General features: G+C 28.6%; 1 protein-coding gene across 1 annotated transcript; it reads right to left on the bottom strand.

The window, feature by feature from the left end:
* Positions 1 to 1,826: 1,826 nt before the first annotated feature.
* On the bottom strand, positions 1,827 to 2,434 carry LOC127904968 (uncharacterized). The gene has a single exon (XM_052450337.1). The coding sequence runs from the start codon at positions 2,323 to 2,325 to the stop codon at positions 2,020 to 2,022; it is 306 nt and encodes a 101-aa protein (XP_052306297.1). The 5' UTR covers positions 2,326 to 2,434; the 3' UTR covers positions 1,827 to 2,019.
* Positions 2,435 to 16,898: the final 14,464 nt, after the last annotated feature.

The raw sequence follows: 16,898 nt of genomic DNA, 5'->3' as shown, positions 1-16,898 counted from the left end.
ATTGAGACATAAATAACACTTACTATTAATATTGGAGAAACTTCTTGGTGCTGGGGCGTGTGGATAAGCTCGTTATTGATATTAATACTTCGTTTCTACAAAAGCTATTGCTAGATGACATCAAACAGAAATATGATTTGCATTCCAACAAAGCTACAAGATCATTCGATGGTGTAATTGTCATCCTTTTTTTTTTTTTTTTCTAGCCGTCAAACATATAAAAAATTACAGCGAGCTCCTAAAATTTCAAAATTAATTACCTGAAAGAGAAAAGAAAATGTTATAGACTTTGATAGTTTGCTTCACGCTGAAAGATCAGTGAGCATATAAATAATTGAAAATTTTGGTGCCAGAAGAAAGAACGAGGGAACCCTCGTCACTCTTGATTCACTATTCAGAACCACAACTACAAAATTTCTGCAATACATTCGAAATGATTATTGAGTTTGTCGAAACAAATTCATGCAACGAAAAATGTAAATTTAAAAACTTTTTGGGAGTCCCAAAAATTCCACTAAATAAATCTAGAGTTATTTAGAGTGTATACAAAGATTACATGAAGATCAGATGTTCTTTTCGTCCATGGATATTTGTTTCAAGACTGGGTTGTCGCAAACCATAGAGTGTTCAAATATCTGGCCTCTAATGGCAATCCATACCTACCAATTAAAAATCTCTTAAATCTTTTTAGGAGAGAGGGATTGTTGTACCTTAAGTGTTAGCTCTTTTATTTTGTGTTTTTTAGGTGTTTCTGTTTTATACTTTACCCTTAAAAAATAAAAGACATAATTTTCTATCTATAGGGAAACCTAAAAACCCTATAAATAATAAAATATCAAATTTCACCTTAAATAATATCACATATATTATTTTAGATTAATTTTAGAAATTTATTCAATCAAGTCCTTACTTGATTATTTATAGGTTTAGAATTGTAATCCCATGTATTAATTATATTCTAGTCCTTACTTTCTAAAATTCATTTACAAACAAGTCACACTTGATTAATCATTTCATTTTAGTTTCTGACCAATGGTTCATATATGTCTGACCCATTAGATTCCTAATAAGTTGACCCAAATATAAATTATAATCCTAAATAAAATATGATTAAATAAATTAATGTATTATCAATTCAATAATTAATTTATTTATATTTGAAAATTAACTACAATGTCTAACAACCTGTCATGACCTTTCAAATATTATGAAAGTCATAAGTGGTTTGACTTAACCTTTCGGTGACTAGTTTCTTAGTATAATTATTATTTTTTCATCAACAATGTTCTAATTTAGATATTATATCAAGTAGTGTATTTACTATGTCAAATCATATTTGTTTTTCACATCGTAATCATTGATTTTTTTAAATAAGATTTGAATTTTTTTTTCAAATCTCATTCTAACTTGCACAAGAATTTAGAATTAATACTATTTATGAACAGATAAAACATTTTTTTTTTCTAATTCACCTAAGGTGATGAATCCTTTCTTGATTACTTAAATATTTTTATATAGTTCATGTTATACCTAATATCCGCTCATATGTTACCCTTAATTAAGACAACTTATAGGAGAATCAAAATATAACACTCTCTCTATATAAAATAACATAGTGATCTCACATCTAAGAATCATTTACACAACTGTCATGTGAGCCTTTTCATATACACGGATAATCTCTCCGTATGGAATTCTCATGCGAGTCAATTCAGTATATATATAATCCGACAAGCACCTCCATATTAGTTCTAGATATTTCTCATATCTTAATTTATGAGAACAACTCCTTACTTTCATATCAATCTCAATGAGTCTAATTAATATTCGGTTTTAATAGAATATTGATAAAAAATATTTAAGAATAATACTTTGATATTGTAACATCAATCTTATAATTATATCAATTTTATATAAACAAAAACCCAGATTTCATGCTACTCATGACATAGTCAAACTAACAAACACACTGCCAGCAAGAGTTATATCCATCTTATTTTGGTAACTTACAAGCCCATTTTACTCTTCCTTGATGGTATATAGATTCCTTGCATATTCCGATGACAGCAAACCTTCATCACCAACGACAACACGAGCACGAAACCTGCCATCTAAGCATTCTTGCAGGATCACGCGACCAAGATCCGAACTTCCTTCGCTCAAATCCGCCAGCGCCATCAACTCTTCTAGTTGCGTTGTAGTCATACGAACCTTGATTCTTAAGCTGCTTGATGATGGAGTAATGAGGCTGCTTTTAACGATATCTTCGCCATCTTGGTCCATTGGATGCACCGCCAGATACTTTCTGGAAAACCAATTGCCCATTGCTTTGATCTCGCCTTCTAATCTTAAGTTCCTCCCTGTCTCTCTTAGAATTAGAATTGGATAGATAATATCGGCTTGTGTGTAATAATTGCTGGTGGGAGATTTCTGGTCAAGGTCGTCTTAAATTAATAGTTTTGGCGGGATGGCCCAAGACCTTTATGTTACGTCGGTAGCCGTGTTCAGTCATAAAACGACAAAGATTGAACACGTCACATGTGTGGCTCTTGGGTGATCATTAGCTTAGACGACTGAGGTACTTGATACCGGGGAGTGTTTTTTTTTTTTAAAATGTTTTTTTATATAAAAAATATTAAATTAATATTGTTTTTTATTTTTTATTTTTATATCAAATCTAAAAAAATATTATTTTAATTATTTTTAATTAAAAATATTTTATACCACATTACCAAAATAGCTAATTATACCTGCATAAAATATAAAAAAGAAAGTAACCAAAACATTTGACATGCTTATAATCAAGATTGATATGAACAAGTTAATTGAATTTCCTAACTGAATGTATATAATTTTTAATTTTATTATTGGATTGGTTGAAATTTTGTGAAATTTTATTTATTTACCTATTTAGTTAAGAAATCCTGAATTCTATATTAGACATGTAACTTTAAACAAGGATTTTGTTTCTATAATAGATAAATATCTTATATAAAGTGTGCCGTCTAGTTTTTTATATCTTGAAAATTAATACCTTGATAACTTAAGACTTGATCTAGCGATCATATAGACACCACACAGACTCACTAACGATTGACAACGGGCTGTAGATTGTAAAATTAACATCAAGAATGTAAATTGAGATCAATTTCGGTCCAGTAGTTACGTGGTTTATAATTCATAATTCAAGCAGCGAGGAGATGTATATATATAAACACACACACACACCAACTTTTAACCTTTTTTCAGTCCTTACGTGGTTTAAAGTCAAATAATTGAAATGCCGTTAGCAGGTGAGTAAAAAGATTATCACATCAATCCACGCATCTAAAATCGAACCACCGAGCAAAAGTTTTTGTTTTTAACGAGAAAGCTAGTTCAATCCTTATGGATAAATTTGTCCATCTCTTTTCTTTTTTATGCAACTTGATGAATTCCTAAAAACAATCCAAGTAGCGTAGCAAGTAAAATATTGGATAATCGGTTTATCTTTTGATTCTAACAATTTAATCTATTCTTTCTAATCAAGGTAGCTAGTGCCTGATATATCAAGGTGGTTGATGGTTGGTACATGCGAAATGTCTCCTTTAGTAGATTCAGGGACTCTCATATGCTTAAGTAAGTATCTTTGTAGAGAGAGTGCAATGATATTTTAGAGAGAGTTGCTCTGAATATATGTATGCAATAGAGAATAGAGATTCTAAACCTGGTTTTCCAAGGATTCATAAAGTATTTATAGCCCATGAGTCTTATCCTTTTATGAAAAGAATGAATTGAAAAGTAATTTCCTTTTAATAGTATCAATGAGGAATAAGTATCTCTTACACATTATTAATGAGAGATAAATATCATTTACATATCAGTAATATTGATGGAAAAGTGGTAGGTACTTAGAAGATTTTTATACACCTAGAGGTGTTGAGAGATGAGTATCATTGACTTTAATATTTAATGTTAAGGGTAAAAAAAATAAACAAACAAACAAAATCTTATGGCCTAATATGAGGCTTCGAAAGATCATTAGTTTTATATCCACTTGGGCTTTACATGATATCTAGCCTAGGGATGTTGGGTTCGGTAACTTGCTTAACCCATGTTCCAAGGATGTTGGGTTAGGCGGTCTGTTAGACCCACATGTACTTAGACTCAACACATAGCTGAGTATAAGAATGTTAGGTTTAGCAGCTCACCAGACCTATATGTATATGCAATTAACGCGTAGCTGATCCCAAAAATATTGGGTCTGACACCTCGTTAGACCCATATATATTTGAGCTTAGCGCATAGCTGAGCCTAAGGATGTTAGGTTATTACCTTACCTTTGACCTTTTTAATCATATGCTTTTAAGCAAACATATCAAATATATATTGATCCATCAGTAGCTCCCAAGTCTTTGTGTTTTAAATACACAAAGATTTGAAAGGTTATTAGATTTAGGCCATGTTTGTTTCCCGGAATTCACTTTCCGGGAAACCACTTTCCAAACTTTCCTGTGTTTGTTTGCCATTAGGAAAGTTGATCAACGAAAAACACTTTTCGGTCAACGAAAAACACTTTCCAGTCAAAGAAAAATTTGGTTTAGTTTCCAGGAAAGTGTTTTCCCTTTTGGCTGTGTTTGTTTTCTGGAAAGTGGTTTCCGGGAAACCACTTTCCAAACTTTCCTGTGTTTGTTTGTCATTAGAAAAGTTAGTCAACGGAAAACACTTTCCAGTCAAAGGAAAATTTGGCTTGGTTTTTAGGAAAGTGTTTTCCTGGAAAATTTGGGCGGAAAACACTTTCCGGAAGTTGTGAAAAATTTAGAAATGTCATTATTTGCTGATTATTTCAAATTTGATCCTCAAACTTTTGATTGTTATATATAATTTGTTTTGTATATTTATTTTTCAATTTCATCTCTTAAAATTTAATTTTTATATTAATTTTGGTCCTTATTTTTATAATTGCTATTTGCTTTTTCCTTATCATTTTTTTATTGAAATTTTTTATCTATTAAATTTGGTCCTTATTCTTTTGATTGTTACTTATTTTATTTGAAATAATTTATGAAATGTTAATTATTATTATTTTAATTTATTCACCTTTCATTTGTTTTTAATTTTTTAGATTTGATCTCTATTATTTTGATTATTATTTATTTTATTTGAGATAATTTATGAAATTATATTTTTTTTCAATTTCATTCTCATTCAACTTTTTAATTTGTAAGATTTGTTCCTCATTATTTTAATAAACTTGAGAAAAATGAAACATTAATAAGTTATTTTACAGCTCATTTTCCATGACATAACCAAACACTGGAAAGTGTTTTCCAACTTATTTTTCATTACACTACCAAACATCGGAAAATACTTTCCCGGAATTCATTTTCCCCGGAATTCACTTTCCAAAAGGAAACTACTTTCCAGCAAACAAACGGGACCTTAATGAAAGACTTTTTATCTTTCTCATGAGATCTTTATGTCCCACATAGAATTGTTAGGATTCTTTATGGTCAGGTGGCTCGTCTTCATTAAAAAAGGTGTCCCTTAGAAAATAAAATGGCAATGTGCATTCAATAAAGTAATTGAGTAGATTTCTAGAGATCTACGATGACATGAAAGGTCATTCATCCAACGGTCAAAGTGAAAAGTTGTTTATTTTATAACTTAAATTGTTCTTGCTTTCATCTTTTCTTTTACTTTTACTCTCTGTAACTCTTGAAAATCAGTTTTGCTAAAGAATCCTTGAGCCAGTTTTGCCCTAACTTGAGAAGAAAAAGCTTTTCTAGGTATTTCCCACCAAAAGTTTCCTTCTTCTTCTTGAACAGAAAAATAGATAAAAAAGAGTCAGATCTTCTACCTCTAATAAGGAGTTCAGGTTTCAACTTGAAACTAACAAAAGTAGCAGAGAGCAGGGGTCTATTAGAATAGGCCCCAGAACTAAAAGGTAGAACCCCAACATCCATCTCTGGAAGGGGGAAATAGTTCTCCCAGTCGAAAAAGTTCTTCTCTTATTATTACTAAGGAACCTTAAGGGAGAAAAATGTTTCCTCTAACCTACAAGGATGATGCCCCTAGCATATTAGGTACAGAGGATATGGTGTTCATTAATGGTCAACAACTAGGAGAGTACATAGCTCAAATGCCTGTCAGGGCTGAGCGTATAAGCCAATCAATTGTAGGCTTTGCTCGGGGTCAATTTGAAATTACAACTCCTTTTTGCATGTATGCGTTAGGATATTCCTTCCCTTTCTAAAGATTTATGAGAGAAGTTTTTAGATATTACAAGTCGGATCCAAACCAGCTACACCCTAATGGGTGGATAATCTTATCCACATTTGATAAGTTTCTTAGGCTCGTCAGAATCAAGCCTACAATCAACATCTTTAAGATAGGTTACTATTTGGTCACTAGCACCGATGGTGATAATGATATGCATTGATTCTTTACCTTCACCAACAGACCAAGAAGAGCCGTGAAAGGAACCTTTCAGAGCAAGCCTAAACATGTCAAGAAATGGAGGGGGAGGTGGTTGATAATAAGGTATTTTAGGCCAGTCAACCCCAGAGATGAAATACAAAGAATCTAGGGTTATTCCTATTATTAAAGGGTACCTCTCCCCAATGTGAATATTAGGCTTCTTCCAAGCTCGGATGAGGAGAAAATGCGTGTTGTATTGGCAACGGCCTCAACTGAGTATGACGTTAATAGAATGATCAAATGGCATTACCAGGCCATGTTACAAAGTATATAGCTTTTTGATCCCTTGTTTTTTGTGCATCTGGGTTCATTGTTGACTTTTTTTTTTTTGCCCGAGTAATGTCATAAGATCACTCTCAAAACTTAATTTTTATTTAATTTTGATGAGATACTCAAAAGAATTCCAATAATTTAAATTATGGAGTAAAAAAATGTATTTTTCTTTAAAATTCTCTTTTTCTATTCATTTCTTTTTTATTTAACAAAACCATGACTTTGTTATCAACAACACAATTTTTGAATAAAAACTTATAGCAATAAAAATAAAAATTCATAAGAATTCAAATTATTTAAATTTAGGATAAAAATGTAGTTCTTTAGCCAAATCTCTATTTTTATTAATTTATTTTGATAAAAAAAAAATTAGAACCACGTTTTTTCATATAAAAACTATCATCTTATGTGAACTAATTTTTCAAAAAAGAAATATAAAAAATCATGTCTCCGTTTTATGTGACCATATGAAAAAATTAAATGATAATTAATCTGAAAATAATATAAAAAATTGAAAATAAGAAAAAACAAATATTTTATCTTATTCTTATTAAATATTCATGTGTACTTTTTTAAATAGTATCCCTATTAGTTTCACATATAATTATAAAAATAAATGCAAATATAAAAATAAAATATGTAATTTTATTTTAAAAAATATGACATGATTGAATGATTTTTTAAAATTGTTGTAATAAATTAGTTAAAGAGGATTTTATTTTAAGATATTAAAAAATTTTAAAAAATAGGGGGGGGGGAAGAGATGCCAAACTCTCATGAGCCTAAACTGTCATGCTTACGCGACTAACATCTTTTTTTAAAAAAAAAAAATCATGTCTTCCGCTTAATTGGTTTTTTAAAATAAATGGACTACATGTCATCAATCTCGGAACACGACATGTCATCTACTACAATAAATTTTGGTCATCTTTGTTTGCTGAAAAATCGATTTTTCAGATACTTGGACCCTAAAACCCTAATTTTTAATTTATTTTTATTTGAAAATATCTAAAAAACACCATATGAACCTCAATGACCCTTTTTATACAATCTCAAAATACTATCTGGTTAGTCTAAATATTAAAAATCAAACTAAATACAAAAAATATTTCCACTTCTTGATATGATTTTGTATCAAGATTAGAGATCCAAACTATTTTAATTGAATACCTCTCTTTAAGGCAAACTTGTCGACACTAATATTTACATTCATAATCACTGTAATGTGGCTCATAAGAAACTTTATCACTTATGAATGTACTATAGCAATCCAAAGTAGTTCATATATGTATATGGCTAATGGAGCTTAATGTGCTAGCTCCTTTTGTTTATTTTGTAATACTATGTTAAATACATGGATTAATTTTATTTTAATCTTATAAAATATATAACCTCTACCAATTTCTTCCAAAAGTTTCTTTTCCATCAAATACTTTTATGATTTGATACATTTTTATTTTACTTTCTATATATAACATAAATTTATTTATTAATATATGAAACATCAATTGATAAAAAATAAATTTTTGAACAAAAATTAAGAGAATCCATATATATCATAAGATTAAAATAAAAAGTTGAGTGTTCTCAAAACATCAATTTTGATAGAAAAATGTGTCAATATGTATATCAATTATACATTATACAATACAATTAAAAGGTGTGACATTTTTCCTATGCATCTATTGTTTATCTCTTTGCATTAAGATGTTCACACCACTATTCATAATTATTTTTTTCTTTTTTGATCTTTAATTTTTTTTTTACTTTGATCACTGAACTTTATTTCATTTCAATCATATCCTTCCGGTTATGTTGGCATGGCTTTACTGGATTTTTTAAAATACATAAACGGAGTGGAAACAATAATTTCAAGATTTTTTTAAGAATCTTAAAGATCCTATTAGACAATTTAGGATCATTAAGGATTTGAACGAACATTACTTAAAGACTCGATTTTTTAATGGGTTTGATAAACTCTCAATGCTGGATATAAGTCACCTAATTGTTCAGTCTCTAACAGTAATTCACATGAACTACTGGATCAGAAATCTTCTAAAACCCTTTTAAGAGAGAGAGAGAGAGATTGATATGCCTCAGTGCTAACTCTTTGTTTTCTCTTCTCAACCCATCTGTATAGGTGTATCTGATGTGTAGAGTATGTTTTTATGATCTTTCATCATCGTCATAAAATATGAGGCATGACATTATATTCATAGAAATACTTGATAACCCTATTAGAGGCAAAATATCCCTTTTCCATCTAAAAAATATAGTCTTGTGATTTTGATAATCACAAAAGATTTTATAATGAGTCTATAAGATGTAGAAGTGAAATTGTTTTGTTTAAAGATGATTGGGCCTTTAGTGTATAAACTTTTGCAAGCCTAAGAAAAACTCATGTTCAGCTCAAGTCCATAATCAATGAAGTTAGTCATGCTCAAACCCATTAATTAAGAAAACCATTCTACTCAAGCCCATTAATGGCGTGCTAACATTTTGTCAAGAATTTGATAGATGCATATTTTTAGTACATCCATTTTACAACGATCATCAAAGGATAAAAAGGAAAGAAGAAATTGTGCGATAAATCTCATAATAGAAAGAAAGAATTACAAGCTCAGAGCAGGAGAAGATCATATACTCTAATGGCTATAAGATCAAAATTAATTCAAAATAAGAAAGGAAGGTCTCGATTCAACTCTGCAAATGAGAAAAACTAATAGCTTATTCAAAGACTATGTTTTCAAAAAGGATTGAATTGGTAAGTTGCTTATTATACATCAAATTGAGAAAAATCTATTTTCATTAAGACAAGAATCCTAGAGGAGAGATAATGACTAGGTGAATAAACTGGTGTATATGAAGCACATTAAGAGTTTTTCTAAAGCACCAAGCGAGAGAACAAAGAAAAAAAAGGTGTTTAGTGGTTAATTGTTCTCAAGATAAATGAGTTATATAATCAATATAAAAGAATTTTTTGCTTCATATGTGACACTTCATTACTTGGAAACTTGAACAAGTGTTGTTTTGAGTGTTAAGAATATTTGACAGTTGATCTTGCACAATTGCAAGAACAAAAATATGTAAGGTTACAAACAGAACTTAAAAAACTAATGACTCTTAAGGCATCCCTAAGGACTGAATTACCTATAAGAATCATCCTAAGAATCAAATAAGAGCCATGATTAGGAATGAAGTAAACAATATAGCTTTTCTTTCTCAATTAAAGCCCATGAAAGCTGAAGAAGTTCTTGGTGATGAAAGTTTAATAATAGTCATGCAAGAATAATTACTCTAATTTGAATGAAATGAGGTTTAGAATCTTGTATCAAGACTTGGAAATAAGTATGTTATAGGTACTAAATGGATTTTCCAAAACAAATATGATGAAAATTGTACTATATTAAGAAATAAAGCTAAATTAGTATCACAAAGTTATTAGGTTTCAATTAAAATGTTTTGTTTTTTTTCCTCTTACAAAAATATAATTTTATTTCAAATGGATGTTGAATCAATATTTTTTTAACTGTTTTCTAAATGAAGAACTATTTTTTGAATAGCTCCTAGGGTTCGAAAAATCTAGTTTTAAAAACCATGTTTACAAATTACTTAAATCCTTATATTGTTTGAAACAGGCTTTTAACGCCTGGTATGAAAGGCTTAGTGGTTTTCTAATGAATAAAAGATTTTCCAAAGGAAAAATCAACACTGCTCTTTTCATAAAAATGCAAGATTAAGATTTCATACTCGTACAAATCTATATTGATGGTATAATTTTTGGTGCCTTAAATAAAGTCTTGTGTAGAAACTTTGCTAATAGTATGCAAGAGGAGTCTGAAATAAGTTTAATAGGAAAACTACACCATTTTTTTGTTCTAAACATAAAACAAACCAAAGACAGTATATTCATCCATTAGACAAAGTACATTCTAAATTTATTGAAAAGATATGGCTTTGAGAACTTAAGATGTCAACACAACTATGTCAAGTTCCTTAAAGCTTAGTTAAGATAAAAAAAAAAAGGTAAGGTTGTTAATTAAAAATCATATAAGGGTGTGATTGGGGCTTTATTGTACATAACAATAAATACGTCAAATATAATGTACAATGTGTGCATGTGTGTGCATGTTTTTAGTCTAATCCCAAAAAAAGTCATCTAGTTACTGTTAAAAAGGTTTTTAGATACTTAAATGGTAATTCTAAATATGGTCTTTAGTATCCAAAATCTATTAGCTTTGAAATGATAAGATATACATACTTCAACTTTCTGGAAGTTCAATTGACATGAAAAACATGTTAGAGCATGTCAATTTCTAGAAAAATTTATATTTTTGTGGAGTAGAAAAAAGCAACACTCGATAGCTCTGTTTATAATAGAAGTTGAATATATAGTTATTGTTAGTTGTTGCGCACAAGTTCTCTAGATTAAACAACATCTACTAGATTTTATAATAAAAGTGAAAAACATTCTGATTAAATATGATATTGCCATTAACATTTTAAAGAATCATATACAACATTCTTGGACTAAACATATTGAGGTAAAATATCATTTTATAAGGGAACATGTCCAAAACAAAATGAGATTTTATTTTAAATTCATAACAACAATTAACAGACATCTTTAAAAAACCTTTAAATGAAGCTCAATTTTTTTATATTATAAGATAATTAGGAACATGCATTCTTTACAAATACTTGTTAAAAGGTTTACCTTAGTTGAGCAAATGAAATATTTTTCATATGGTTAAAATTTGATTAGATAACAAAAAAAAAAGTTGTACATGATGGTTTACTTAAGGTACTCCCAAAGCATGCGTTGTAAAATATCCAAGTATTTACAAAATATATTGTAACATGAAAATATTTGCTTTTTAAACAATATATCTACAATTTTGTTGCTATTTAAAAGGACTTGAAAAATGGATATACACCTATTTTTTAGTGATGCGAAAAAAGAAAAAAGATTGTTATTGACTGTTAATTTTTTTTTTATCATATCTGAGTTATTTTATTTTCTTCATCTAGTTTAGGAAAGGATGTGGGCATGTCATAACTATGAAGTCCTAAATTATATTGCTTAGTATTCAATAGTTTTCAGTTTGTATGCTTCTTATATATGAAGTGTTCTAGTAAGTAGGGATAAATTGATTGTGATGCCTTATATAAGGTTCGTCATCATAAAAACAAAAAAAAGATTGTAGTCTTTGTGATTTATGATGATCACAAACCATACAGATTTTTTAATAAGTCTATAAGATGTGTAGGTGAAATGTTTTGTTCAAGGATGATTAGGATTTCATTATATGAACTTTTGCGAGTCTAAGAAAGACTCATGTTAATCTTAAGTCTCCAAGCAATGAATTCAGTCCTGCCTAGACTTATAAACAAAGAAAAGAACCATATTCAAACCCTTTAAAGACTTGCTAACATTCTATCAAAATTTTAATAGATTTAGGTTATTGGATTAACCGCTTTACAATGATCATCAAATGAGAAAAAGAAAGGAAGAAGTTGTGCGATTAATATCATAATGGAAAGAAATAATTGCAAGATAATAACTAGAAAATATCATATACTTCATCGGTTATAAGATCAAAATTAATTCAAAACAAGAAAGGAAGGTATCAGGTCAATATTGAAAATGATTAGAACTAATAACTAGTCTATGGACCATGTTTTGAAAAAAGATAAAATTTGCAAACTGTTTGGCACATATCAAATTAAGAAAAACATGGTTTTATCAAGACAAGAATTCTAGAGGAGAGAGAATGACTAGGTGAAGAAATTGTTGTATATAAAACACACTAAGTGTTTGTCTAAAGCAACTTCAGTTAGCTCCTCAAGATTGATAGATTAACATGAGATTATAAGGAATGAAACTTCCAATGCTTTTGATGTTTGTTGAATGAGAAAATTGAGACAAAGATAGAGGGTTATTGAGTGGTTAATCCTTTTAAAGAGAAATGAGTTCTATGATTAATATATAAGAAGCTTTTGCTTAAGTGGTGACACTTTATTACTTGCAAACTTGAATAAGTATAGATTTTGAATTATTAAGAATATTTGACAGTTTATTTTGCATGATTATAAGAACAAAAAATTATAAGGTTACAAACCGATTTAAGAAAGTAGTGATACTCTCAGAGTTATCCCTAAGAATTAGATTAACTACGAGTTTGTAGGGAACCACCATAAAATTCTTGTGTGCACCTTTTATTTTCTTTTTAAATCATCTTACTTGATGTGTGCCTAGAAGCATGAATAAAGAATATCATTTTAGTCATTGACTACACACACATTTTAAGTTTATCAAGCTCTAGTAATTTTACTAGATTTTTATTTTTATTAACCAATTTACCCCTCTTTTGGTTGTTTTCATATCTTATATCTAAAAAATATCACATATATTATTTTATAATATTTTTAGAAATTAATACAATCAAGTTCCAATTTGATTTTTATAAGTTTAGAATTGTAATCTCATGTATTAATTACATTATAATCCTTAATTTTTAAAATTTATTTATCATCAAGTCATACTTGATTAATTATCATAGTTTAATTTTTTACCAATATTTATCAATGTGTGTGACCTATTACGATCCTAATATATTGGCCCAAATATAAATCATAATTATAATCAAAATAAGATTAAATACATTATATAATTTAACTTATAGTTATTCAATAAATTGAATGATTTATAGTTGAAGATTAAGTGTATCATTTAACAATGTGTCATGATCTCCCAAATATTAGAAAAGTCATATGTGATTTGACTTGACATTTTAGTAACCAGTTTTTCAGTGTCATTATTATCCCTTCATCAAGAATGTTTTGATTTTTGAGATTTAAATATGTAATGTGTCTACTAGGTCAAATTGTGTTTGTTCTTGAAATGATAGTCATTGATTATTTGAATAAGACTTGAAATCATTTTCAAATCCCACTCTACCCTGCACAAAGATTTCTTAATCAATACCTTTCAAGATCATATGAAATATTTTCTCCAATTCACCTGGGTGATGAATCATTTTTTGATCACTCAAATACCTTCATATAGTTTATATTATATCCAATATTTATCTATTTATTATCCTTTATTAAGACAACATGTAGGCATAATCAAAACATATTATTTTTTTTATATAAAATGATTTAGTGATCTCAAGTCCAAGGATTACATACACAATAGTCACATGAGTTTTTTCATAGATATATGTGATCTCTACGTATAAAATTCTTATACATGTTAGTTCAATGAACATATCATTTAACAAACACCTATATATTAGTTCTAGATATTCCTCATACCCCAGCTTATGAGAATAACTACTTTCTTTCATAAAAGAAAAAAAATATAATATGTATCAGTCCTAACAAATTTAATTAATATTCAGTCTTAATAGAGCATTGACCTAGAATATTAAAAAAAAATATTTTGATGCAATAGAAATCTTCAGAATTATAACCACTTTATAATTCTTTTTGCAAAGCATTTTTGTTTTAGAAACTTTATGTTTACTCTAAACTTATTAATCAAATATAAATGAATATTAAAAATAAAAAATATTTTTATAAATAAAGATATATGTGTTGCATGAATAAGTTCAATGTCATGTATAACAAACCAATTGATTTCTAAAGCATATATACTGACAAGTTTTATATGTTGGGACTTTTTTTTTTGCATGCTTTCGCATATTCGATATGTCATAGAATATTCTAACATTAAATAAAACATTGATTTTACAAAATAAAATTTTAGGTTATTATTAAAAAAAATTGAAAGACCAAAGATCAAAATTAATAAAAGAAAAAACAAAACCTTTTTCCACTTACATTGTTTATAAGATGCAGAAAAGTTCAATTTAGCCCCTTAAGTTTAACTGTTACATATTTCATCCATATTATTTTGATTGGGAAACTTTATTTTAATCCCTAACTATTGTGAAAGAAAAGGCAAAGTCATTAGAAATATAAAAGGAGAGGGAGCTTTTGGGTGACCAAATTTTGACATGATGTTTATAGATTTATAAGTAAGAGAAAAGTTTATTGAAGATGATTTCTACTTTCAATGTGTAAGACAAAACAGATCGAGACATAATAGTTTTTTTTTTATTTTTAGGTTTTTTAATCTTATTAAAATATATTTTGTGGTTAAAAATAAAGTTTTAGAGGTTTAATCGATTATTAGTTTTCCATGTTTTTTGGTTAAAAATGTCAAAATTTAGGTTTTGGCATTCAAAGACTTGGCCCCCGATTTTCCTTTCATCGAACTGGAAAAAATTATATATATATATATATATAGAGAGAGAGAGAGAGAGAGAGAGAGAGAGAGAGAGAGAGAGAGAGAGAGAGAGAGAGAGAGAGAGAGAGAGAGGACACGACATGGAATCAACTTTTTTTTAAAAAAAAAAAAAACCAGATGGGGGAGAAGTTTCTTGGGCCAAGTTGCTTGAGCCTTTTAATTCTAGGCTAAATGGAAGACCATCCTTCCAACTTATGCGCGTTTTTATATATATATATATATATATATATATATATATATATATATATATATATATATATATATGACCCTTAAATTTTCTTTACATTTTATAATAATATTCTCTTAAAATAAATTTTGGTTACAAAGATGAATTTTTTTTCCTTTTTATTTCAAATCATTATAATTTTTTAAGTATTTATTTTAATTAAATCATCTTGTTAATAAAAAATATGTTTATATGAAAAAAAATATATATATATAAATAAGAAAAGAGAAATTTGATTGTAAAATATATGCAGTGATTGGGATTACCAAATTTGTGAATTTCTAGACGAATGTCTCCCACCGAACTCTTGCTAAAGCTCAAATATCCTTAACAGTAGAACTGTTACATGTACATATCCCTTCGCCTCCGAAGATTCCATCATAACTGCGAAAGAAAACTTGAGAGACATAATGAGTGCCACCGAAAGATTGTAGCATGCTAAACCTACCATATTATTCATACAATTAAGGAAAGATCCATTCTGTACACAGCTTTTCTCGAAGCCAGAATTAATTAAAACAACGTTCGGCTCATTAAATTCCAATCTCGCCTGTCTCGTTCACTCTCTTCTCTTGTGCAAGCAGGGAGAAATTAACGTTTTTTTTTTTTTTTGTAAAGAATCTCACACAATTTTAAGGGCTGTGCCTAGCTGCTCCAGCTAGTCCACTGTATTTTTTGTCAAGTTTTTTAACAAGTATATTGAAATTTAAATACCAGAATCGCATGAAGGTGACAAAAGAATCCTATGTTCAGGGGAAAAAAAACTTTTTTTTTTCCGTTGCAAAATAATAAATAATTTTATATTAGTTTATTAATATATTTTTAAATGAAAGCTACTTGTACTTAAAAAGTTATACAAAATTTTCATTATTTTAGATTAAAATTTTTAATTTAAATAAAAAATGAAATTAAAAACCACTAATGTTAGCATTTAAAATTCTTATACCTTGTGAACAAAACATCTGATTTCAAAACTTTAAACATCTGGGCCTATATATACCATTTGGTTACTTCAAGTCTTCCCAGCTGTTCTGGAGTTGCTTTCCAAGAGACGGAACACTCATGATTTATCGGATACTTTTTTTTTCCCGCAAAGACAAGATTTATTTATCAGATTTTTCTAGTAACAGTAGAATATTTAAAAGGAGGGTAGTGATTGTTTTTTAAAATATTTTTTAGTTGGAAATATATTAAAATAATATTTTTTTTATTTTTTATATCAACATATCAAAACTATCTAAAAATATAAAAAAAATTCATTTTAAATAAATAAAAAAAATTTACCCCAGCCCTGATTAAAACGCAATATATTGGTGACCTATCCTCTAACAGCAAATTGCAAACGGCATCGTATAAAATAGACCCAGCTGGTTGTTCCACGTACGGTAGATAGCTATTATACAAAAACAAATCCACAGAAAAAAAAAAGTTAACGAGAGGGACAAACCTCCCACCCCATTCCTAAATTTACAAATCGGCTCTTCTTTTCATGGCTTGCATCTGGGCTCCACAAGGTGAAAGCAAGTGTAAGTCTGATAAAAAGCATAGACATATTGATGTGGTCATTGACCTTGATCCCTAAATATGATGATCATGACCAACCCTCCCACTAATAGAGTCAAA

The sequence above is a fragment of the Populus trichocarpa genome, chromosome 2 (genome assembly GCF_000002775.5).
Source record: "Populus trichocarpa isolate Nisqually-1 chromosome 2, P.trichocarpa_v4.1, whole genome shotgun sequence".
Classification (NCBI taxonomy): domain Eukaryota; kingdom Viridiplantae; phylum Streptophyta; class Magnoliopsida; order Malpighiales; family Salicaceae; genus Populus; species Populus trichocarpa.
This window is presented reverse-complemented; position numbering and strand designations above follow the sequence as displayed.